This window comes from Lutra lutra, chromosome 5 (genome assembly GCF_902655055.1).
Source record: "Lutra lutra chromosome 5, mLutLut1.2, whole genome shotgun sequence".
Taxonomy (NCBI): Eukaryota; Metazoa; Chordata; class Mammalia; order Carnivora; family Mustelidae; genus Lutra; species Lutra lutra.
The window spans coordinates 109,786,844-109,811,253 of NC_062282.1; the positions used below are offsets into that span (position 1 = coordinate 109,786,844).

The 24,410-nt window shown below is 37.7% G+C and overlaps 1 protein-coding gene across 3 annotated transcripts in view; it reads left to right on the forward strand.

Moving 5' to 3' along the window:
- The window catches only part of VCAN (versican), a 112,152-nt gene that overhangs the window by 32,989 nt on the left and 54,753 nt on the right, over window positions 1-24,410 (forward strand). For 2 of the 3 annotated variants that reach the window (XM_047730414.1, XM_047730417.1), the window contains exons 6-7: window positions 7,516-7,809; window positions 14,332-17,349. In XM_047730414.1, the coding sequence (XP_047586370.1) occupies window positions 7,516-7,809; window positions 14,332-17,349 (3,312 nt within the window). The remainder of the gene's footprint in view (window positions 1-7,515; window positions 7,810-14,331; window positions 17,350-24,410) is intronic. The other variant, XM_047730416.1, reaches the window with a different exon arrangement.

Here is a 24,410-nt window from a genome sequence, read left to right on the forward strand (position 1 = left end):
CTAGCACTAGAGATTGAGCAAAGTTATGTTGGCAGCCCCTGAGGTTTTCTTGTCATCGTGATGGAAGTTTGATCTCCGAGCAGGTTAAAGGATCAAATCTTAGGGAAACTGACATGCTTTTGAATTATCTTTACATATCGGCCCTCAAAAGATTATATAGCAGTGTATGTTAGCTGTTAATCAAACATGTACAACTGATGGATTATAATGGGCACTAGTCTTCAATGCTTTGATTGTGGGTATATAGACAGAGTCAGAAAAAGAGCAAGAATGAAAGAGTGAGAGAGGACAGGAGAGAGATGGAGAGAAAGAAAAGAAAAAAAGAAACCTCCTTTGAAACTTAAAAGTCCAAAACTTCAAAGCTAGTAATAATTATGCTGAATTGCTTTTATTATCAGGATACTTGCCATAAGTGATTTTATTTTATCGGCATTTAGAAGCTCATGTCAGGTGACTGCTTCTGGCTTACTTACTGTAACTATTGTTACATATATTTGTTACTTTAGTATAACTTAAATAGCAAGACAATGTCGTAACATTTACAAATCTTTAACTTCCTTAAAGTGAAAAAAAATTAGAGAGTTATTTTTTAAATGGATAAAGGGGGGCGCCTGGGTGGCTCAGTGGGTTAAGCCGCTGCCTTCGGCTCAGGTCATGATCTCAGGGTCCTAGGATCGAGGCCCGCATCGGGCTCTCTGCTAAGCAGGGAGCCTGCTTCCCTCTCTCTCTCTCTCTGCCTGCCTCTCCATCTACTTGTGATCTCTCTCTGTCAAATAAATAAATAAAATCTTTAAAAAAAAATAAAAATAAAAATAAATGGATAAAGGGAAATATGATTAGTTTATAAGAAGTTATTTTCAGACTGGACAGTTCATGATAGAAGGGTTATGAGCACAAGTAAACAGAAACAAACAATAAACACTTATCACATTACCCAGCAGATATACCCAGTGAGAAAAATTGTGGGATTTTTGGTTTTGGCTACCTGGCTGCTGAGTCCAGCAGGGAATGGAGTAATTATGTATGTCCTGCCTCTGCCAATTCCCTTTTTCTCTTGGTATTCACAGGGAATTGTCAGCAGGAGAGAAAGAGCTTATCCTCACTTTGCTCTAGAACCAGGCTTTCTAATAGTTGTTCTGAGTTACTCCTGGTTATAAACTCTAGCTTTTGAACAGTGTGGGTCATTTTAATGTTTGATTTGTTTTCATCATTGCTTGCCATTTTAGTGTGTGTCATTTTTTAGTCTGCCAAGAAACCACTTTTCCATTTAGCAATCAGAAGTGTGGAAAAAAGAACATGCATGGTCCAGTTTCCAGGGAGTCTTGAGGCAGTTAGTTCTCAAAGTATTTTTTTCCTTAATATTTCTGATGATGTTAATTCCCATGATTACGGTAAATTTAGTTTGTGGGATGTCACCAGATATTAAGGTCTCACCAGCAGGGTGTTCCAGTTTCTTCTAGGACATCCCTAGAAAGTTGAAATAACAGTAATAATTCAAACCAGTGACATTTAACTTGAGATTTTGGGAAAATATGCATTAAGATACCACATATATGTTTTTCAGATGAATATGAAAATTATCCTATGTGTGCAACCCTCCGTTCTGCATTATTATATCTCACGTGTGTACTAAAGTGAGCATATATGTATACACCTCAATGAATTCTTATTTACGCTAACTTAAATTTACTTGACCTCTTATGTTAAATAATTATATGTAAACATTTTGTGTATTTCATTCCTGACATTTTATTTGTTCTCTTTAGAGAAAAATTAAGTATTTTCTCATAGGTAGATAACATTTACAAACAGGTTCCAAATCTATACTCTAGTTACCAGTTTGATAATAAGTGTCTTATAGATGTAGCTACCTTGAAGAGGCTACTTCTGGAACTTAGAGAGTGGACTCATTGTCAACTTGTGAAAGTAATTTTTGCCATCCGAGAATGCAACTATCCAGTAAATCTAAGGTACATTAAATGGCTTAGTTCCAAGTATGCAGAGGTAGGAAGAGAACACAACCTTTTCCTGTGCTAATAAAATAGGCCTTTTATCTCACAAAAGATTTGCTTCCTCTCCCTCTCTAAAGCAGTACTGTGATTCAGAAGGAACTTTCATTACATACATCTGAGGCAAAAAAGGTGCTTTTAAGATACCTTCAGGGCAGGCACTTACACAACCTGACCACCTAAGTCATTTTGTAGAGAGAGAAACTAAGTGAATGCACTGAGTGGCTTTTCTTATTTTCCCAGGTTTGCTTTCTCTTTCTCTTGGTTCTCTGGTGCCTTATTTGCCCTTACCTCTGGACTTTAGATAAGCCACCTATGTTTGTATTATGTTAGATAAAAGATATATAATGTCAAAGGATTATTAAGGAAAACCAAGCATCTAATGAACAACAACAACAGAAAAGTACTCCTCAGCAGGTCATAAATGTCTTAGGAATCCAAGACACTTAGTAATATGGATTAGTTCAATTACTGCTATGCATTACCTATTGACTTATCTTTTCTATTTTCTCGTTTGGGTTTCAGTATAAAACAGATGCTAGGATATTCTTGCATACTTTTCAAAAGTATAAGATGTCCTGGCCTTAGTATTTTGAGGTTAATACATATGAAGAGCAAAGTTTGGTTATTTGACTTGCCATTTTTGGTATGGATTGAGTGTTAATTGTAACAGCTTCAGGATACAGTAAGATAATTCTATACTGTAGGTGCTTTACTATATTATTAGATTTTCTAAGTGGGCAAAGTAATGTTCATGTTAAAGAATCATGATTTAGGAGGTCTTAGACATTTACTTTTTGGAACAGAGTTAAAATAAACATTTTTCTTTTCATCTTCCTAAAATAAAATAATTTGTCATATATATCTTTATAAATGAATTATTTTGATTCTCACCTCAAACTCAGTGCCAGTGAAATCTTTTTTTTAAAATCTGAGTTGAATGAAACCCAATAATGATAGCTTTTTCATTTTTTTTTTAAATTTTATTTTCAGTGTTTGAAAAGTTCCTACATATAAAGGAAAACAGGTGGCAATGTGGATAATAGAATTTAATCAAATAAGTAAAATAATTATTTTATTGGCACTGGATAGGTGGATGGAAATTATATCTTCCAAACAAATGAATGAAATAATTGACTGCAATATAGTCAGATCTAATGAGTGTCTATATAAAAATTGTAAAAGTAGATTTGTATAGATTTAATAATAATAATAATAAGGGAATTCTCTTTTTAACCTATCAGGGTATTCTGAAACCTTTCTTTCCTTTAACACCCCAAACATGTTTGCTGTTTAAGAGGGGAAACCAGTTACCCATGAAATCATGCTATCATTTTCCTTCATTAGCCCTTTGCTCTGGCCACAGTTGGAGAAGTTGATTTCCCCCCACATACAGACTGACACTTCTGTTTGCAGTAGCAGACTTTTACTCTCTCAATTCCAGTTCTCTGCCTGCTCTGGCTGGCTGATCACTCTCATTACTATAAAGGAGCAGTCGTTCACCTCGAAGTTGCAGTACTTCACAATGCAGGGAACTAAGGCCACAGAAAGATATTCCAGCTGTAATAACAAATGCAAGTGTTCTACCTTAGAGGCAAGCAGTCTGGCACGCTGCCCTCTTTCACACTCGCCTTCCTTTGAAGTGAATGAGGCTGCTCAGGAGCACACAGACACAGTCTCTCTGTCTGCCTTTCCCCTTGTTGCTTTAAGCCAAATCCATAGGTGAGATGAATCAGCTGTTCTTGGACTGCAGCTCCCCAAAGCTCTGCAGCAGGCAGCTTTTTTGAATGTGCTGCTTGGGGAGGGTGGAAGAAAAAGAGCACCTTGTTTCTTAACAAGAACTTGAAATGCCATTCACTTAGCGAGGATTATTGAAGATCTACTCCGTAAGTGGGACTGTGACCCTTATGCTTTTACAACTTATTAGGGAGGGAGATGGTGCAGGAATGGGGGGCAGCAACTTACGTTCTTCCGGTGTATTTTTGGATTTGAGATTGCTTTCCTTGCCAGCCTACACAGTTAAGGACAAAAACCCATTCCCACTTTCCCTTACTTTTTTGATCAGGTAGAAGTCATTTTGTTCTCTCTTCTTCAAAGAGCTCTTACAGGGATTTGGCCTATTTTAGATTCATAGTGACAAAAGCTGACGTGTGTGATTTGACCATTTTTCCCATCACTAATTTTTCTTGTTTTATAAAGCTATCGCACACTGAGAGAGAGTAATGGCTCTATTCATTTTAAACAATTGCCTGTTACATCTGCCTTCAGTCAGGTGAAAAGAGCTGAATCCTGAGAGCTCTGGAGTCCCCATTGTCTAATATATCATAGAATCAGAAAGCGGTCTCAGTGAGAGGCAGACCAGGACCCGCCGCTGCTGTAGTAATGGGCTATCAATATTTTAGCTTCCTCCCTGCCTCATTTTCTATTCCTTCTGCCTGCTCTATTTGCTTAGGTACTCTCTCATCCTGGCCTCTGTCTTTGAGCCACTTGTGCTCAAATGTGAGAGGCATCATTTAATTTGCATTGAATTTATATCTGCCAGTTGTTTTGTTAGCTCCCTAAGTACCAATTTAACAAAGTCTCTAGCATTTCCAGAATATTTTATTGTGACATGTTAAGTTATTATGAACAGATTCTCTGCTAATTGGGCTGGGTGATGAGCAAAGTAAACGTTCAGCCTTTCTTTGTTAATCAGTAAGCAAATAGAAGAGTTTCTCAAACATGGTTAGAGCCCCTGCTAGCACATATGGTGTCTTTGTGAGACCTGGAAAAGGGCCCCTCTTCTGAGCAGACAGATTGTGAGAGGTTGCACCCTGGGCAGAGTGAGTAGCAACTGAGCAGAGTGAGTAGCAAATAAAAATGTGCCCGTTCTGCTCGTTTTTTTTACTTGATTATCTATTTTTTGGGGTGTTGAGTTTGAGAAGTTCTTTGTAGACCTTGGATATCAGCCCTTTGTCTGTAGTGTCATTTGCAAATATCTTCTCCCATTCTGTGGGTTCTCTCTTTGTTTTGTTGACTGTTTCCTTTGGTGTGCGGAAGCTTTTTATCTTGATGAAGTCCCAATAGTTCATTTTCGCTTTTGTTTCCCTTGCCTTTGGAGACGTGTCTTGAAAGAAGTTGCTGTGGTGGATGTCAAGGAGATTACTGCCTATGTTCTCCTCTAGGATTTTGATGGATTCCTGTCTCACATTGAGGTCATTCATCCATTTAGAGTTTATCTTTGTGTATGGTGTAAAAGAATGGTCCAGTTTCATTCTTCTGTATATAACTGTCCAATTTTCCCAACACCATTTATTGAAGAGACTATCTTTTCTTCCATTGGATATGTTTTCCTGCTTTGTCGAAGATTAGTTGACCATAGAGTTGAGGGTCCATATCTGGCCTCTCTATTCTGTTTCATTGGTCTATGTCTGTTTTTATGCTAGTACCATGCTGTCTTGGTGATCACACCTTTGTAATATAGCTTGAAATCAGGCAACGTGATCCCCCCCCAGCATTGTTTTCTTTTTCAACATTTTTCTGGGAGATTTGGGGTCTTTTCTGGTTCCATACAAATTTTAGGATTGTTTGTTCCAGCATTTTGAAAAATGCCATTGGTATTCTGATTAGGATGGCATTGAAAGTATAGATGCTCTAGGCAGCATAGTCATTTTAACAATGTTTATTCTTCCGATCCATGAGCATGGAATGTTCTTCCATCCTTTTGTGTCTTCTTGAGCAGCCATTTCTCCAAAGAAGACATGCAAATGGCTAACAGACATGTGAAAAATTGATCATCATCATTAGCCATCCGGGAAATTCAAATCAAAACCACAAAATCAATACCACCTTATACTAGTTAGAATGGCAAAAATCAACAAGGCAAGAAACAACAAATGTTGGAGGAATTGTGGAGAAAGGGGAACTCTCTTCCATTGTTGGTGGGAATGTAAATTGGTACAGCCACATTGGAAAATTGTTAAGGTTCCTCAAAAAATTAAAAATAGAGCTACCCTATGACCCGGCAATTGCACTAATGGGTATTTACCCCAAAGATACAGATGCAGTGAAAAGAAGGGCCATATGTACCCTAATGTTCATGGCAGCAATGTCCACATTAGCCAAAATGTGGAAAGAGCCAAGATGCCCTTCAACAAACAAATGGATAAAGAAGATGTGGTCCATATACACAATGGAATATTACTCAGCCATCAGAAAGGATGAACACCCAACTTTTTCATTAACATGGATGGGACTGGAGGAGATTGTGCTAAGTGAAATAAATCAAATAGTCAATTAGAGAAAGTCAATTATATGCCTTCACTTATTTGTGGAACGTAAGGAATAGCATGGAGGACATTAGGAGAAAGGAAAAATGAAAGGGGAGAAATCGGAGTGGGAGATGAACCATGAGAGACTATGGATTCCAGAAAACAAATGGAGAGTTTTAGAAGAGAGGGAGATGGGTGAGCCTGGTGATGGGTATTAAGGAGGGCACGAATTGCATGGAGCACTGGGTGTGCTATACACAAACAATGAATCATGGAACAGTACATCAGAAACTAATGACGTACTATATGGTGACTAACATACACAATTAAAAAAAAATACATAAAGACGGGCGCCTGGGTGGCTCAGTGGGTTAAGCCTCTGCCTTCTTCTCGGGTCATGGTCTCAGGGTCCTGCGATAGAGCCCCGCATCGGGCTCTCTGCTCAGCAGGGAGCCTGCTTCCTCCTCTCTCTCTCTCTCTCTCTCTCTCTATTCTCTCTCTCTCTCTGTGCCTACTTGTGATCTCTCTCTGTCAAATAAATAAAATCTTAAAAAAAAATACATAAAGAGGAAAAAGAAAAAAAAAACATGCCACTTCCTCCAGGGGGACCATGGTCACTTGGGCCAGTTGAATGGGAGCTAAGTTAGCTGGCCTCCATGCACTCTTAGTCTCTGACATAGCCATCATGGAATCCATCTTGCTTCTGTCCCTTCCCATCTTTAAACCCTGGAGTTTTTCTTGTTTTGTTGTTTAATTTGATGGGAGCTCATCCATTTTCATGGTAGTGATAGGTGAGAAGGAGGGTTCAAGAGCTACTGTTTGATTTCAGGTGAAACAACATGAAATAACCTGGGTGACATTTCGGTGCAGTCTCCCTTTCCAGCCTGCCCTTTTGCTGAAGAGAAAACTCTTTACCCAGATAGTAGTCCAAAGAATCAATGGAAAAGATTTGTTCATTTTAAAGAACTGACTGTGACTTTATTATCAAATGGTTGCTTCTATATACCCATGGCCCATAGAAGCAGTCATTTGATAATAAAGTTAATATATGTGAACTTTTCTGGAATGTGTGACATTAATAGTGACAAAATTGAGTAACCATGCTGTTTACTGCTTTAACGTATCAGAAGCTGCTGCCTTGACATGAAAAAAGCATTATATCCTTCTTCTTGTATCCCCCTCCCACCCCTGAAGTGGAAGGGAATGAATAGTAAAACTTATGTGTGTTGTTGTGTTTTTTCCCCTCCTTATTTCAGGTGAGGTGTTCCATATCACTGCTCCTGATAAACTTACCTTTGAGGAGGCTGAAGAAGAGTGTGAAAACCAGGACGCCCGGCTGGCAACAGTGGGGGAACTCCAAGCCGCTTGGAGGAATGGCTTTGATCAGTGCGATTATGGGTGGCTGTCCGATGCCAGCGTTCGCCACCCTGTGACTGTGGCCAGGGCCCAGTGTGGAGGTGGTTTACTTGGGGTGAGAACCCTGTATCGTTTTGAGAACCAGACAGGCTTCCCTACCCCTGATAGCAGATTTGATGCCTACTGCTTTAAACGTAAGTGTTTGATACCTTTTTAAAAATTACAGATTTAAAAAAAAATACTTCAAAGACAGGCATTGGTGTTCATCTAGCAATGGGAATGGATTCCATGTCTTGCAGTGTATGCACAGAACGGAAACAGTTCGGTGACTTTCAAAAGCCAATAAATGGCAGTGATATGGTTAAAACAACAGGAAGTTTGACGGATGTTCTTTTAGAGGTGATGAGGAGTGTCAAGTTAGGGTCTTAACTGTGCTCCTTTGTACCTAGAACCACAGAACATATTTCTGATTAGTTTTTTTGTGTTTCTTTTTAACATTAATTGCAGTCCTTAAATGTAATTAGATTGTTGGTGCTGTAATTTTGAAGCCAACTGTGGCTGAGTTGAATCCTTGAATTTTGCTTATTTTGTTTTTGGTATGTGGTGGAGAATTCCAGTTTCAGTAATTGCAGGTGAGTACTTGGAACAGAGATGGATAATCATAGCAATCAATTAATACCTAACAGGAAACCATGCTATAAATAAGTATCTCCTTTTATCTGATTTTAATTCAAGTAATGGAAATATGTGCCTTCTAATCACCAATTCTCTAGTATTATATTGAAGTACGGTCTGTGTTCTCTGAAAGGTGTAATGTAGGCTATCTTCAGTTAGGTTTGCTCTTTAAAAGTGATATTAAGTAACATCTCTCCACATTCATGATATAATTATTTAGAATTTTCAGATGTCCTTAAATTATTTTAGCAGTAGTAGTCACATGATATAATATCGTGCTTGTAGGATGCTTGATCAAACAGGCAAGTAATCCAGAGTCTCACTGTGATTTTTACTGAAGGATCTATATTGTTGTGACAGCTAAACAAAGATTTCCTAGCATTTGGGGTGAGTATGTTCAAAGTAGAGCCATGTTATATTGAAATATAGTAAAAGGTTTTACCAAGTTTACAATATATTTTGTTTTAGCAATACATAATAAATGAATAGAATATACACTAGCTTATTATGTAATTGATTTCTAAAGTGAAATAAACAAGCATTCTTTAGATCAACCAAAAAGTCACAGCTAGGATGTCTGAGTAGAATAGGCATTAGTGAGGCGGAAAACCGTGATCTCACCTGCCGCTGCCTCCCTTCTGAGCTGCCTCTGCCCACATCCCCTCCCATGGACTCAGCTTTCTCAGTGTGAAAGCCATGTGTTGGGTATCAGTGCAATACAAGCTGGCCATAAAAAGCCACTTGAAAATACTGACTTTTGTCCCTAGACTCTGAAACAACAGAAAAGTTCTTCCTTAGTTATTTTCAGCAAAAGAAACATTAAAAAGGAAAGCCTATCTCTAAAAGTAGAAACATAGACATTCTTTTAACAGTGACTTTCAAGTAGTTGAAGCTCTAAAATCAGTTTTTCATTAAGTGACTGTGATTAAGAACTGAAGTCAGATTGGTTTCGGGGGACAGGGTTAGAGAGGTTTAATTAGGGAAGGAGTGGAATTATCCAATTTGACTACCTTGCTCAATTGTATTTTCTTGTGCTTGGTACAACTGGCAAGAGAGAACTTTTAAACAACACTTTTTTTTCCTCTCTGAGGGTAAAACTTAAATCGAAGGCTGTCTGTAGCCACAAAGAATTCATCCTGATGTGTTTTAAATTATTTATTTAAGTGAGGAATTCACATGAACACATGAAATGACAAGATACTTAGTTTCAAATACAATAACCATCTGCTAAAAACCTATATAAAATCTGACAAAAGTTTGAAAGTTTAGGTCCAGTTTTTTTCTAATTTTATTTGAATCTATAGAACTTGGAAATATATAACTTCCAAATATCATGGTTCAAATTTTGGGTTTTTTCCAAACCAAAGCATAATCTAAACTAATCTAAATCTAATCTAAGGATTAGATTCTTGTTTATTTCTTCCCTAAGACCTATTATATTCAAAATGTATTCAGCATCTAAAAGATTGAGAAGGCTTAGTCATAACATAAAAATCTTTCTTAAACCATACACAGTGCCAACAGCTTCCCAAAATTTCTTACTTCTTTTTTCAAGGATTCTCTTAGTGTATATCTTTAAGGGAATTTAAAAAATATTCTCAAAATGACTTGACTGCTATTCACTTTTGCCACATAGTTGAGTGGTGGCTAAATACTTAGGGTAAAGTGTATGAGTTGTGACCTCAGCAATAGCTCCTAATACGATTTCAGAGATGTACTGCTGATTGGTTAAGTAGAGGAATTTAGAAATATAACCATATTTCTCTTGCTTGCTTTTTACCGAATGTAGAAGGGGCTTTTAAAGACACTTTTTATGAGCAATACCAAACCTCACTTTGCTTTCATTCTCTTTTCCTTCTACCATCACTGAATAGAATATTAACAATGGCCGATGACAAGCATAATTACAATCTATTCATGTCAAGCAGAATGAAAAACAAGGAAATTAGTACATTTGTGAAATGAAATTTTCCTGTGTATTTCCCTGTGATGATTAAACTAAATTGTGCACCTTTGATTTTTCTTTGACTTCAGAGTTAAACAAGGTCTGTCAAAGAGAGTTAGGGCTTTGAAAAATCACCCAGACATCCCCAAATTTAAGTGAATCAGAGCCACTCAAGACACAGGATAATCTTTCATGGTATGTTATTAATGCTCTCCATTACAGGGAGATAGAGCATGTTTCCTAGAAAACCCATTCTCATATTCTATTACCATCATAGTTGGATAGTTTTTCTAATTATTGAAATTCATTGCATTGGACTCTGAGCCCATTTTTCCTTTTTAAGTTGGAGACCAAACTCTAAATAACACCCATTTCTATTATTGAACACAGTTGTTCAGTTGACCCTCAGCATCATCCTCAACTGAAATAATTTTCTTGTTTTGAAATTCTAATTTGTATTTGGTCATCTATGTGATCTAGCTTTGAACCCTCATTTTTTTAAATCCCTCTGTTTGATTAAGCTAGGAACTAGAATTATGATTTAGAGAAGGCTAAATAATTTCCCGCCACTTCATATGCTATACTTCTTACATATTTGTTCACTTTCAAGTTGACCTGTCCTTCTAACCTATGGTGTGCTTGTGATCCTTTTTGTGCCCTCGACCATAATCTGACTGTAGGCACCAAAACTAATCCTTCCCTAAATGGTATTTTAAATATGTTTTCTGTTTATTGAATTTCAGTCTGTTGGCATTCAATCACTCGTAAAACTTTTTAATAAGAGTTTGCATTCTAATGCCATCGTTCCAGCCTTTACTCTTTATTTAACAATGAAGTCCAAATCAATTTATTGTATACCCAGTCTATTTGTGAATTCTTATGTTTACAGTTATTTACATAGGAAACATTTTAATATAGGAGAACTAATTTGAAATTAGTCACTTTCATATAATGTGGGCAGTACGGGTGTGTGTTAAATTGACTATCATGCTGCTAACAGGATCTTTATATTTTATTGGGAAAATCTGCCTCATGTCTTATAACAGAAGCACAGAGAAGAGAGTCCATAGGACATAAAATACCATAAGTACAGTGATGCAAAACATCTGTGTGGCAGACAGCTGCAAAGATTGGAAGGGAGATTTTGTGGGAAAAGAAATATGCTGATTTCTGTTGGCTTCCTTAATAATGAAGCTAAAGGAATACTGGTAGTTTTCCAATTCAAAAATTTCTCCACGTGAATTCTTTTGGAAGGACACTTTTGGCATAACTTGGAGTTGCATTTTCACCTTTGTAATAGTCACCATTAATATATTAGCATTTATCCTTAAGATATCTCTTTGTAGATACTTGTGGTTTTTAAAATTATTTCCTTTTTTTGGAGTGGCTGGAACAATGATCAGATATTCTGAGTTATGATGGAAGTCAGCTGTTAAGTTGACGAAAAAGCCACTCAACCCCAAGGAAGTCTGAGGTTTTCCATTCCAAATAGTAGAATTAATTAACTTAATTATAAGCAGACTTTTAAACAGAGCTCTAAAATTATTAAAAACCCTTATTTTTGATTTTTGAAAACAAAGTCACATAAATCCTGCCTTTGTAAGGGGGATTCTCTGAGACATATTGCTGTCATTTTACTATGTTCCAGGACTAGACAAAGGCAACACCAATGATATAGTAGTAATCGGCAATGACGTACAATTTAGATTTTAAAATTTGAATCCTTTATTTTTAAAACACTACAAAAGTATTTTCATAGCATTGTAAGAAGATGCTAGCCCAGAACTTGGATTGGAACGTGGGACAACCTGATTTTAAGTTAATTTTATCAGCCATGGAAATACTCAGAGGAAAAAAAGAAAATTAGGTCCTTTGCAGTTATTAACAGTAATATGATTATTTTTTCTCGAATATGAAGTGTGATAAGTGATTATGTTATGCTTCCATGGGAACTTTCTCTGTATGTACATTTTACTATTTCCCCAAAGAAAACTGTTAGAAGACGAACATAATATTTGGCAGTGAAATGAGGTAATAGTTGTGGAATTTCAGAGGATAGAGAATTGAATTAAAAGAGAGATCATCAGCCACACTTTGGCTCCTTAAGTTGTTCGTGTCAATCAAAATAGACCAAATCTTCTTCTAGGAAATGCATATAGAAAAAGATTTTCTTATGAGGAGAAAAAAATTACTTAATGTTTCTGAAGAGTCCAATTATTTTTGTTTAGTTTTGTTCCAGCATAAAATAGTAACAGGTAAATAGTGACAGACTTTGGAGAATATTTAAATGATACCATAATGTAAATGGCCACCAAGTTTTCATTCTAAAATTAGTGAATCTGGGCTTCAGAATGGTCTGGGGAATGACCACAGCTAATAGCAGCTCATCCCAACCAAAAATAAAGAACCTGTTATAACTCAAGTCTGATTTACAACAAAATCACATCATTTTGTCCTCAAATTATTATGATAGATGTTAGTTTTTAAAGCAGTTTTAGGTTTCAGAGTAGTTAGATTTCCTATGTACCCCTGTCCCTTGTCATGCACAGCCTCCCCTATTATGAGCATTGCCCACCAAAATGGTGCATTTGTTACAGCTGATGAACACACATGGACATACCATAATCAAAGTTCATAGTAGGTAAAGTTTTATCCTTTGTGCTCTACGTTCTGTGGGTTTGGACAATTACATAACAACATATATTTATGATTCTTGTATCAGACACAGCAGTTTCACTGCCTTAATATAATTAAGTTTTGACAGGATAGGTGGAGTGCAAAGATACCTAGTTTAGTTTTCCAAGGACTACTGTTTGGGGAATTATTGAGAGTTAGACACAGATATTACAGATACTACAGATGTGACAACTCTCATCAGGGAGAACAGGTATTCTCCCATATAGCTAGTTTTAAATCATACCGGATATGGTGAGACAATGACTACAGGTTTCTTTAGAACAGTTCTTTCTGAGTTTAGTGGTGACTAGTTGTTGATTTTTGAAAATCCAATTTTTTTAAGAAACAAAATCTTTGCATGCTAAGCTCTGCTGCATTTTCCCTATGCTGAAGAAGAATCTTGTCTACAACATTGTCACTTAACTACTCAGTTTAAATTTCTTTAAAAAGGAGAGGCCATCCTCTGTAAATCTGGAGGTATTATAATGTAGCATTTTATGATGACATGTTACTTTTTATTGCCTGAGCCCATTCTTTCTGATGCTCAGGGTTGTTTCCAGTGATTTGTAATTACAGACCTAAAATACATCATGTGGGTACTTCACTTCCTGTTCGACTTTTGCGTTTCATGCTAAAGTAAGCCTGGAACCAAGACCCTTGTAAGAGTTACAAACGTAGTGTGTAGAACATAGAGCAAAATGTGGATCTATCACAAATGCCAAGCAGCCTCTGCCAGAAATGTCTTATTGTTTATTAGAAACCCAAGACTACACTGCAGAGTTGAAATGAAGGTGAAGACAAATGTCCCAACACCTGGACTCAAGTGAAGGGTGGTACTAAAAAGTTTATTATCCTGTTTTTATGAAGCCCTCCGCGTTACGGACAATGTAATAGCTTATATGTAACTCGGGTACATTTGATGTGGCTTTTTTGTTGTTTTGCAATCTGAGGCACTCCCTCTCCCCTGAGACAGAGTGCAGCATGAGAAGGAGGGAGAAGAGGCAGCGACAGAAGAAGCCTTCAGAACACTATTACCACGTTTTCCTAGTAGACCCCAAGTTGCTGCTGTAGTTTCTGATAAGTAACCTAGCAACTGTTTCCAAACTCTGCGTTTATATGGTTTTGGACTTCTCCTTGTCTTAAAACTACAACATATTCATTTTCCTTAACTGAAAGCAGCCATTCATCCTTATGGGTGAAAGCAGTGATAAGCCTTACCATGTAAAACAAGTGATGAGTTTGTGACTATGATATGTTCAAATGTCTGCCCTTGAGTTAATGTAATTATAGTTTCTAGATGCCCTTCATCACAGAACACTTCTGGGTCACCCCAATATACACAGCAGCACTTCACAAACACTGGACATACAACTTTTTATTAGTGACTTGTCTAATCAACTCTTTGAAATTATTTTTCTAGCTAAACAGAATATATCAGAGGCTACAACCATCGAACTGAATATTCTTACAGAAACTCCATCATCCAATCTTTCTGAAGAACTACAAATGGTACCCGAAAGAACAACACCAATCATCCCTGTAATCACTGAATTACCTATCATTACAACAAAGTCCCCTCCTGTAGGAAATATATTCAATTTTGAGCAGAAAACCATAGTTCAGGCTCAAGCTGTCACACACAGATTAGCCACCGAATCATCCACACCTGGTGGGATTTCCATGAAGCCTTTGGATATGGACTTCTACTCACCTTCAGCTTTAGAACCACTTGGAAAGCCAGACATACCTGAAATTCAGAAAGAAGTACCCCAGAGTACAGCTGTCATCTCCCATCATGCTACCGATTCATGGGATGGTGTCAGGGAAGATATACAAACCCAAGAGTCAGTTACACAGATTGAACAAATAGAAGTGGGTCCCTTGGTAACATCAGTGGAAATCTCAAAGCACATTCCTTCCAAGGAATTGTCTGTAACTGAAATACCATTTGTGTCTACAACAATGACCCTGGATTCCAAAACTGAAAAGAGAACAGTAAGCCCTATTTCTGAATCTATGACCACAAGCCTCTATGGATTCACCGTGGGAGAAGATGACGGTGAAGACAGAACATTTACAGTTAGATCTGCTCAGAGCACCTTGACCTTTAGCCAAATACCCGAAGTTGTTACAGTGTCAAAGACTTCAGAAGATACCACCTCCACTCCACTAGAGGACAGGGAGCCATTATCAGAGTCTACAATTGTTTCACCTGTAACTATGCCTGATGGTGATGGATCATCCACAGACAACTGGGAAGAGAAACAAACTAATGGAAGGATAACTGAAGATTTTTTTGGCCAGTATGTGTCCACCACACCTTTCCCATCACAGCATCGTACAGAAGTAGAATTGTTTCCTTATTCTGGTGATAAAAGATTAGTCGAGGGAATACCCACAGTTATTTATCCCTCTCCACAAACAGAAATGGCAGAAGGAAGAGAGAGAACAGAAATACTTAGTCCAGAGATGAGAACAGTTACTTACACTGATGATGAGATACAGGAAAAGATCACCAAAGATCCATTTATAGGAAAGACAGAGGAGGAAGGCTTCCCTGGAATGAAGTTCTCTACAGCTTCTTCAGAGGAAATTCATCTTACAGAGCCTTCAGTGGAAATAACCAGATCTTTTGATTCCCCAACACTGACAACAGCAAAGCTACATGTGGTGCCAACAGAGGCAGGAGATGCGGAGGAAGACTCTACAACAACACTGGTTGAATTGGACACAGATGGCTATCAAGATACTACAAAGTATGATGAGGGTATTACAACACTGAATGTGAGCCACAGCACTATAACTGTGGAGGTGGTCACTGTATCAAAATGGGCATGGGATGAAGATAATACAACAGCAAAGCCTTTAGAGCCCACAGAAGATGAAGGTCCTCCAAAATTGCCCCCTGCCTTACTCACCACTACAGAAGTGAGTGGGAAGGATAAGGAAATCCCAAGTTTCACTGAAGATGAAGGAGATGAATTTACTCTTACCCCAGATAGTACTCAAAAGCCATTAGAAGAGTTTACTAAGGAAGATACAACAGACATGCATGGGAAAGTCACAGTTGGATTTCAGCCAACTACATTAATTGGTATTGCAGAAAAGCTGACTTTGAGAGATTCTACAACCAAGGAAAGAGTTCTACCTACCACAAGTGTGGAAGGCCAAGTTATTTATGCAACCACAGAAGGAAGTGCTTTGGATGAAGGAGAAGATATAGATATCTCTAAGCCAGTATCTGCTGTCCCCCAATTTGTAGACACTTCAGACGTGGAAGGATTGGCATTTGTTAGTTATAGTAGCACCCAAGAACCTACTGCTTATGTAGACAGCTCCCATACTGTTCCTCTTTCTGTAATTCCCAAGACAGAATGGGGAGTGTTGGTACCTTCTGTTCCACCAGAAGGTGAAGTTCTAGGTGAACCCTCTCAAGACATACATGTCCTTAATCAGACTCATCTAGAAGCAACCATTTCCCCTGAAACTGTAAGAACAACAATAGAAATTACACAGGGAAGAGGTCAGGAAGAATTCCCTTGGAAAGAAGCAACTGCAGAGAAGCCAGTTCCTACTCTCAGTTCTACAGCTGCCACAGCTGAGGAGGCAACAACAACTGTGGGTAAACAAGAGCGTGACAGGCCACCATACACAGTCTCTGAAGACAGGTTGGTGACAGCTTCTGAGAGAGTCCCAGTTGTCAAAACAACTCCAGTTGGAAAAATTGAGCACAGTATGTATTATCCACCCGGTGCTGTCCCTGAGCACAAAGCAGAAACAGATGAAGTGGTAACCCTAACACCAAGCGTAGGACCAACAGTGTCTTTGAGTCCAGAGCCTGAAGAGAAGTATGAGACAGAAAGTGCTAGTCCAGGGGAATTTGTATCACCTTTCAGCACCCATGTTACCCAGCTTATAGAGGAAACCACTACTGAGAAAAGAGAGAAAGCATTCCTAGATTATATTGATATAGGCTCAGGATTATTCGAAAAGCCCACAGCCACAGAACTCCCAGAATTTTCAACAATTAAAGCCACAGTTCCAAGTAATATCACAGCTGCCTTCACTTCAATAGAAAGACCCCACACCACATCAGCATCCAAGCCATCCCCAGGACCCACTGAGAAACCACCTCTCATTGACAGGGAGCCTGGAGAAGAAACAACCCGTGACATGGTAATCATCGGAGAATCAACATCTCGTGTTCCTCCCACTACCCTGGAGGATGTTGTAGGGAAGGAAACAGAAACTGATATTGACAGAGAGTATTTCACAACTTCAAGTACTCCCTCTGCTACACAGCCAGCAAGACCACCCACTGTGGAAGGCAAAGAGGCCCTCAGACCTCAGGAAATTTCCACTCCAGAACCCCCAGCAGGGACAAAATTCCACCCCGACATTAATGTTTATATTATTGAGGTCAGAGAAAATAAGACAGGTAAGTCTTTGCTTTCTAGACATGCCAGTCAAGGCAATCAGCATTTTATCTTGAAAATTACTTTTGGGAAAAAAAATCAACATACCAAATGCTGCCATTAGAAGATAACTGGAGTGTGAAAAAAAATTCTGTATTTTAGCTTCATATATTTGTACAAGAATTGGAAAAATATGTTATTTGGAAGAATGTTAGATACGATTGTGTTTTAAAAGTCCTAAGAAGCCCTGCTTTGTCATCTAATATAACCAATCATCACTGTTACATCACTTCAGAACATTCAGAACAAAGTGTTTTAATTTCAGTGTCTTTCCATGCATTACTACTCAAGTGTAGTACTAGACTGTGTTAACATTCCATTGGTCTTTAACTATTAACCTTCAGTACTTACATTGTGGACAGCTAAAACTGTATTGCACATGTCTTGGGCTGGTAGAAGGATGTCTAAAGGTTTGCTTTGGTTTATTTCTTTCCCAGGATTTTATAGGTTTGTTGTATAGCTTGCCTGTAGTTGAAATGTTATTTTAATACCAGTTCAGCATACTGTTAAGCTGTTGTCCTTGGGTATTTTAATGAGGCTTTACATGTTTAGAACAAATGCACCCTAGCTCAGTCCCAAAAAAAAAAAAATGCTGTAGTTCATTGTGTCACATAAAATTTCAGATATGGGTATGTCAGCATTACCTCTGTTCCCTAAAATGCTATTTATTTTATGATTTAATTGTTTCATCTCTAGGAATTTTTACGATTGCCTTCTATTCTGCTCAAATATTTTATTTTTCTCTCCGGCAAAAATTCTTAAAAACTGCTGCTTAACGTTGAATAATATTTGCAATTTTCATTATCGAACATAACTTATTCCTTCCTAAAGGTCAAACCACACCATCTTTGACTTTGGTAAGCTGAGCTGAGGACACATAGTGAATACAGTTTAATAGATCAATTCAGGTTTGTATCTTTTTAATTTAGAAGTTGAGATCACTGATTTGTGAGTGAAGTTGCTGTATTCTAGTTTGAATATGTGAATTGAAAGAATGAATAGTTATTTTTTTCCTTGACTGGGGTCCAAGAGGTTGGGCTAGAAGAATTTTTTTTTTCTTTCTTTCTTTTTTTTTTTTTTTTTTTAGCACCACAATTTCTCTCTTGTTGTTGGGATATTCCTTTCGGGGTGTCATTTTCTTAAGAGTGTCACTATCCTCATTAGAGTGTTCAGGAGTGCACCTGTTGGAAACAAACAGGTAACTCTGTTATGTCAGCTTGCTTCCAGTGTTGTAGGTGGAAACTTCATGCTTCTAGTATCCAGAATGTGCTCATGTAAAAGCTCTTGCGGAGCAATGAATAGAAGGAAATACATTCCCAGAGTATTACTGTTAATCTCCACTTTCTCATATGGTTGAAAGAGGCCAGGATTGGACATCACTGTCCTGCTAATGAAGCCGTTTCTTGGAAACGATATCATGTCTCCTGCCTCTTACATTCCTTTTCCACCTTTTGAAACTGGGATCAGAGGGAGAAGATGAGTTGACAAGTAGTGGAAATGAGGACTGATGATAGTAGGGTTGGAAAAGTGACAAGACAATATTACTATGAAAAACAAAAAGCCAAAGTGAAAGGGAATTACTACTAGCACTTAATTTTAGAATTTTTTAAAAATGCTTGAGTGAATGACTATGCAGAAGTTTTTCCCAATTTAGATGACTCTCAAGTTAGTGTAGATACTAAGTTGAATCAAATAGTAGCGAAAACAGTAAAAACTAGTCTGCATTTAAAATCTCTTAAAATGGGAAACTGTGATAAGGTTAAGGTGATCAAATTATAAAATAGAAGATGTGCAACTCAATCTCCCTGGAAGCATTGACAGTCATCAGAAAAAAAAAAAAAATCCAAGTTGGTAAATGGTGACTTGAATAGAGGGTCTGAGTCACCTGATCCAGAACCCATTTATACAAAGGTGCGTGTTTATATTGGAGTTGTTAACTTAGTTCAACTGGGTCTGAGAAACAGGCCTAGGTATGTCCTCTTCCTTCTTCCACTTTTAAAACATGGGATCATGATTTGCTTTCAAACCAGTTTTTCTTCAGCGTTGATAACAGTAGGTCAGAATACTCTGTGGAAAGGGAATTGTTGGGTATCCCCATCAGGACCAGATTCCAATGTGTGTATGGTGGGGTGCGTCAGTGTAGAGCCTGTATCTATCTAGATCCCTCCCTCATTTCTCTGTCTCTCTCTTTCATCTGTCATTTTTGTATATTTTATATATGTCATTCTTCTGAAGACTAAAAGTGTTGATTATTTCTTGACAAGACAATGAGGTTTACTCAGAACCAGCTGCTTACTTTTACAAATTTTACTTGTTTTCTATGAGAAATTTAATTTTTCAAGCATCTTGAACTTTGGCAAGGGAAAATGTTAAAGCAGATGTTAAATTAATGGGTTCTAAGGCAGGTGTACATTAATAAGGAAAAATATATATGTGCCTGGAAACCAACTTCTTTATGTGTCAAGGCACATTTTTCCAGATTGGAAAATCCTTGGTTCATGTATGAACTTGTATAAATCTATTCACAAACACAGAACCGACCTCTACATATACTGTATATTCAAGCAAGCAAAAATGCCACCCATGCTACACTAAACCAAGGCATTCATAATTTTTTGCTATGCTCAGCAAGTCTCATAAATCTTGACTTTTTTTTTTTTAACTACCATGAAACGAAACATGCTACTCAAGAAACGTTTATGTTATATTTGCTGAAATGGATCTTAATAGCAACTTAAGGTACTGTTGCTGGAGGGCAATTGTAGTTAGCAGTAAAAAAAAAAAAATCTGAAGGAACTTTTCAGCTCATAAAAGTTTTATGAGCTGAAAAATGCTATGGGGTGTGTTTAACAGTGGTTCAGGGGATACTGAAAACATGACTCCTGTCTAGTTCAGGAGTAATTTGCACACCTGCATTATGAAAAATTATTGAAAGGCTTTCTTTGTGAACACATATGAAGTCTGCAGGATTTAGTGGTGTGGGAATAGTTTCTTCAATTCTGTTTTTTGTTTTTTTTTTAAAGAACGCTCCTCTAAATCATCAAAAATGTCACAAGTTAGTGTGACAGAACTGTGAATGTCTTTAAAAACTGGTGTGCTGTTATCATTAAACCAAAGAATTATTTGGAAATGTACAGATATTAAATTCAAACATTATTATGCAAATGCTCATAGTTATAACCTTAAAATAGATGGTTTATTAGTTTTTTTAATAAGTTCATATATATTCCATAGTATTTGTCAGGCCAGCTCGATGTTGTTTTTTCATCAAACATTCATTTTTGCTAGTTTTATAATTTATATCTAAGTGCAGGGCAGGTGTAAAGCCAATACTAAACTATAAAGTGATAAAGATATTAAAATATTGATGAAATTATTAATATAATGATAATAGAGATTAATGAGATTAAAAACATTCATTTTTGCTAGTTTTATAATTTATATCTAAGTGCAGGGCAGGTGTAAAGCCAATACTAAACTATAAAGTGATAAAGATATTAAAATATTGATGAAATTATTAATATAATGATATTAGAGATTAATGAGAGATTAATAGAGATATTAGAGATTAATAATAGAGATTAGAGAAATAATTTTGACCTCTATCTTAGAATTCATTTTGCTCAGTTTCTGTATTGAAAATTATGGCACCTTATTGCTTATATCATTGAGAAATAACTCTTATATGATTAATTCCTCCTGCATTTTTGTTTGTACTTTGGAGAAATATCATTGAGAAATAACTCTTATATGATTAATTCCTCCTGCATTTTTGTTTGTACTTTGGAGAAATGTACATAAAGCTGAAGGCATTGGGGAGAGAATGAAGAATAAGGGTGTTGGTTCTGAGAACAGGAAATAGACACCTGGCAAAATGGCAGTATTTATCTCATTGCGTTCACAATCATTGTTTTTTAAAAGGCAATGTTTATATGAGATTGCTTCATATAACTTTTCAAAATCACATATTTTTCATTTTGATAGAATTGATTATATAGAAAAATTACTTTAAAATTTTTTTATTATAGGAGCAGATTCCTTTCTTCAAATAAAACCTTATTAGGAACACTATATCTTGAGGAGATAAAAAGTTATATCCCCTGGTTAATATCTGACAGGCAGCTACACTCACCACTATACCAGCAACGCTGCATTGTTCTGGTTGACGTTTGAGAAAGGAGATCAGGACCCCCAATTTCTTGGGACCTCTCTCTTAACTTGTGGTAGTTTCTAAAATAATAAGTACCTCAGACCATGGCTAGAAAAAGAATACTGTCATCTAGCTAATTCAAAAGCAATCAGCAACAATTATTCATTCCTGAATGAATTGATCTTTTTAACGTAAAAGCATTTTTTTTAAGATGTTATTTATTTATTAGAGAGATGGAGAGAGAGCACAAGTAGGCAGAGCAACAGGCAGAGGGAGAGGGAGAAACAGGCTCTCCACTGAGCAGGGAGCCCGACGCGGGGCTCGATCCCAGGTTCCTGGGATTGTGACCTGAGCCGAAGGCAGCTGCTTAACCAACTGAGCCACCCAGGCGCCCCAAAAGCATTTTTTAAATTGGTCTGATTATCAATACTTTTTCTCACTATCATCATACGCGTCCACTGATATTTACCTTTGAATAACTTTGTATGATGCTGAATAAAGCAAGTTAGGCAAATCTAGGGGTTTTTTTCCCCAAAGATGTTATTTACTTATTTGAAAGAGGGAGAGAGAGAGAGAGAGCATGGGCACAAGCAAGGGGAGGGGCAGGCAAAGGGAGAGAGAGAAGCAGGCTCCCTGCTTAGCAGGGAGCTCTTTGCGGGGCTCCATCCCAGGACCCTGGGATCATGACCTGGGCCCAAGGCAGACACTTAACCTACTGAGCCACCCAGGCACCTGCAAATCTACTTTCAATCTCACTGATGCCTATGTGTCATCAAGGTAGTACATAGTTACATTTCAGAATATCACATGCATGTGCAGAGCTCAGTCATCATCAAGCTTGCAGAGCTTGATACTTTCAGGGCACGATTTACATCTATTTTCATGTTTAAGCGTTGGAGATCGGTTGTGAGACAACTAGGGAAAGTATTGCCAGTGGGCAAATGGAGGCACGTGTTTAGGTTTAGTTTGCTGCTAATATGGGGGACAATGTATGCTGTTCAGATACCTGCTGTGTCAAGAGAACAGCACCCTGAAATTGGTAGCCCTGGGTCTGGGCTGCTTCTTCCTGGTAGAATTTTGGAGCACATCCCTGAAATTGGTTGGGGCTGGTGCTTGCACACATGAGTGGTTCTCTTTGCTGGGCTTCCACTGTGGCTCCCTGCCAGAGAAGCACATTTCTTTCTGCAGGGAATTAGGATGGCTTCTCCCATCCCTCCTTTACTGCCTGAAATCTGGAAAAGGATTAAGTTCCTCTTCCATTAGTCAAATAAAATGAAAAGGGAGGAGGCTATATCTTCCCTTTGTTTCTACACTTTGAAGAAAAAAATTGACCCTAGTGTTTCTAAATGATTAGTGAGTTTAACCCTGTATTGCAGATCAAAGGTTACCTTTCAAAAAATTCCTTCTAAATGTAGTATTTTGTATGTCACACATAATGTGCACACCACTCACATGTAGACACACATACACAAGCACACAATAGACCCTCAATTTTTAAAATGCTCTATGAATGTTTGATTAACCCACTCACCTCGAGGAAAAATTGAAGAAACTGAAATTGTTTCTTCACAGGTTGAAGTTTAATAAAAGACATGTTCCATAGATAGCTAAAAAGCTATCTTTTGTTATCTTTGTTATCTTCCTAAAATGAGCCTCTTCTTTCTGAAAATAGCATTTGCAGTTACAACTTAGGAGTTCTCGAAACTACTACTGAGGTGGGGCATTATCTAAAGACAAATGTCACTTAGCTGTCATTGGCAGTGAACTTGAGAGAAAGGCACAGACTGTCTTCCAGCAGAGCACAGTCAAGCAAGATTTATCTTTTTTTTTTTTTTAAAGATTTTTTATTTATTTATTTGACAGAGAGAAATCACAAGTAGGCAGAGAGGCAGACAGAGAGAGAGGAGGAAGCAGGCTCCCTGCTGAGCAGAAAGCCCGATGCGGGGCTCGAACCCAGGACCTGGGATCATGACCTGAGCTGAAGGCAGCGGCTTAACCCACTGAGCCACCCAGGCGCCCCAAGCAAGATTTATCTTTAGTTAAATCTACAGCATGCCTAGTCCTTTGACAGATATTAAAAGAGACACAAAATAAACATAAACCATAGGCCCTGCTCCCAAGGACTTTAAACGCATTCTGGGGAGCCAGCATTAACACAATCAGGTATAATTACAGTACAGAAAAATATAGTTATACACTAGGTAACGTGATACCAACTACAAATGGCAGTTGAGATCCACGAAGGAAGGAATCAATGAAGACAGGAAGCCAGAGACTATTTTATGAGAAGGGAGAAACTTCAGCTAGTCCTTGTTGGAGAAGAAGATCAAAAACAAATGACTGGAAGCCAGTTATTAGCCAGCCTCTTGCTGCCCAGCAGAGATTCATCAGTGGAGCTAAGGAGCCACAAGCATAATCAGGCATTTTTCTAAATCACACTTGGATGACAGAGGGGCACGGCCCACTCCAGAAGATGAATGCCTTCTTAGTGTTCACCTAGAAACCTGTGCAGGTGGGTGAACACCAAATATTCAGCCAACTTCTTCAGGAGGGAGTGCTCTCATAAGACGTTCCTGTGTTTCAGTGATTCATGCTTTTTGACAAATACAGCATCTCCTGTAGGTTAAGTATGTTTAACTTTTCAAAATATATTCCCATGAAGTATCATGGTTCAGAGTTACACGTATAACTTGTAAAGTTAAATGGCATGGAACTGCTTTTTAAAGAGTGGGCTGTGTACTCTAAAAGGTGAGCTAAAGGCTTACGCCATCTTAATTCAGTAGTATTACAGAAGCAAGTGCTAGAAGTTGGTGAGTCTGGAGTCAGTCTCTCCTTCGCTTATCTGCAGTGTGGACCCAGAAATTTCTTAGGTTC